Genomic DNA, 392 nt, shown 5'->3' with positions numbered 1-392 from the left:
CCCCGCCGCGGGAGCCGGTAGTGCCCCAGCTCCTCTTGCAGTGCTAGTCCGAGGCAGCCAAGCCCTGCCCACGGCTCCCACAGCTACCACCACGTGAAGAAAGGCTTCCGGCTCTGGAAGCTCTGCGTGTAGGACTCGCTGGCAGTGCGCTGGTGGGAACGTGCTGTTTCTACAATCACAGGTGGCATCTGAACCAGGTGCAGAGGGCTCTTCCCATCTTTCAGCGCCTGAGTCAGGTTCAGGATCTGTTCAGGCACAACAGAGCAATGCCTGAGCTGCTCTGGCAGAGCAACAGGGAGCATCCACTCCAGGAAGAGTGCTGACACACAGGCAGGGCAAGGCTCCACACCTCACCCCTCTGCCTTTCCTACACGCTGCTTCACTGGCCTCTC

At 61.0% G+C, this 392-nt stretch overlaps 1 protein-coding gene across 1 annotated transcript in view; it reads right to left on the bottom strand.

The window, feature by feature from the left end:
- Window positions 1-83: 83 nt before the first annotated feature.
- PI4K2A (phosphatidylinositol 4-kinase type 2 alpha) overlaps window positions 84-392 on the bottom strand; it is a gene marked incomplete at its 5' end in the record, with an annotated part of 3201 nt that continues 2892 nt past the window's right edge. The window contains one exon of the mRNA XM_010145156.1: window positions 84-245. Coding sequence (XP_010143458.1) covers window positions 84-245 — 162 coding nt within the window. The remainder of the gene's footprint in view (window positions 246-392) is intronic.

This window comes from Buceros rhinoceros, unplaced genomic scaffold (assembly GCF_000710305.1).
Source record: "Buceros rhinoceros silvestris isolate BGI_N320 unplaced genomic scaffold, ASM71030v1 scaffold23670, whole genome shotgun sequence".
In the NCBI taxonomy this organism is placed as follows: Eukaryota; Metazoa; Chordata; class Aves; order Bucerotiformes; family Bucerotidae; genus Buceros; species Buceros rhinoceros.
The sequence above is the reverse complement of the archived record's forward strand: the minus strand, read 5'-3'. Positions and strand labels throughout refer to the sequence as shown.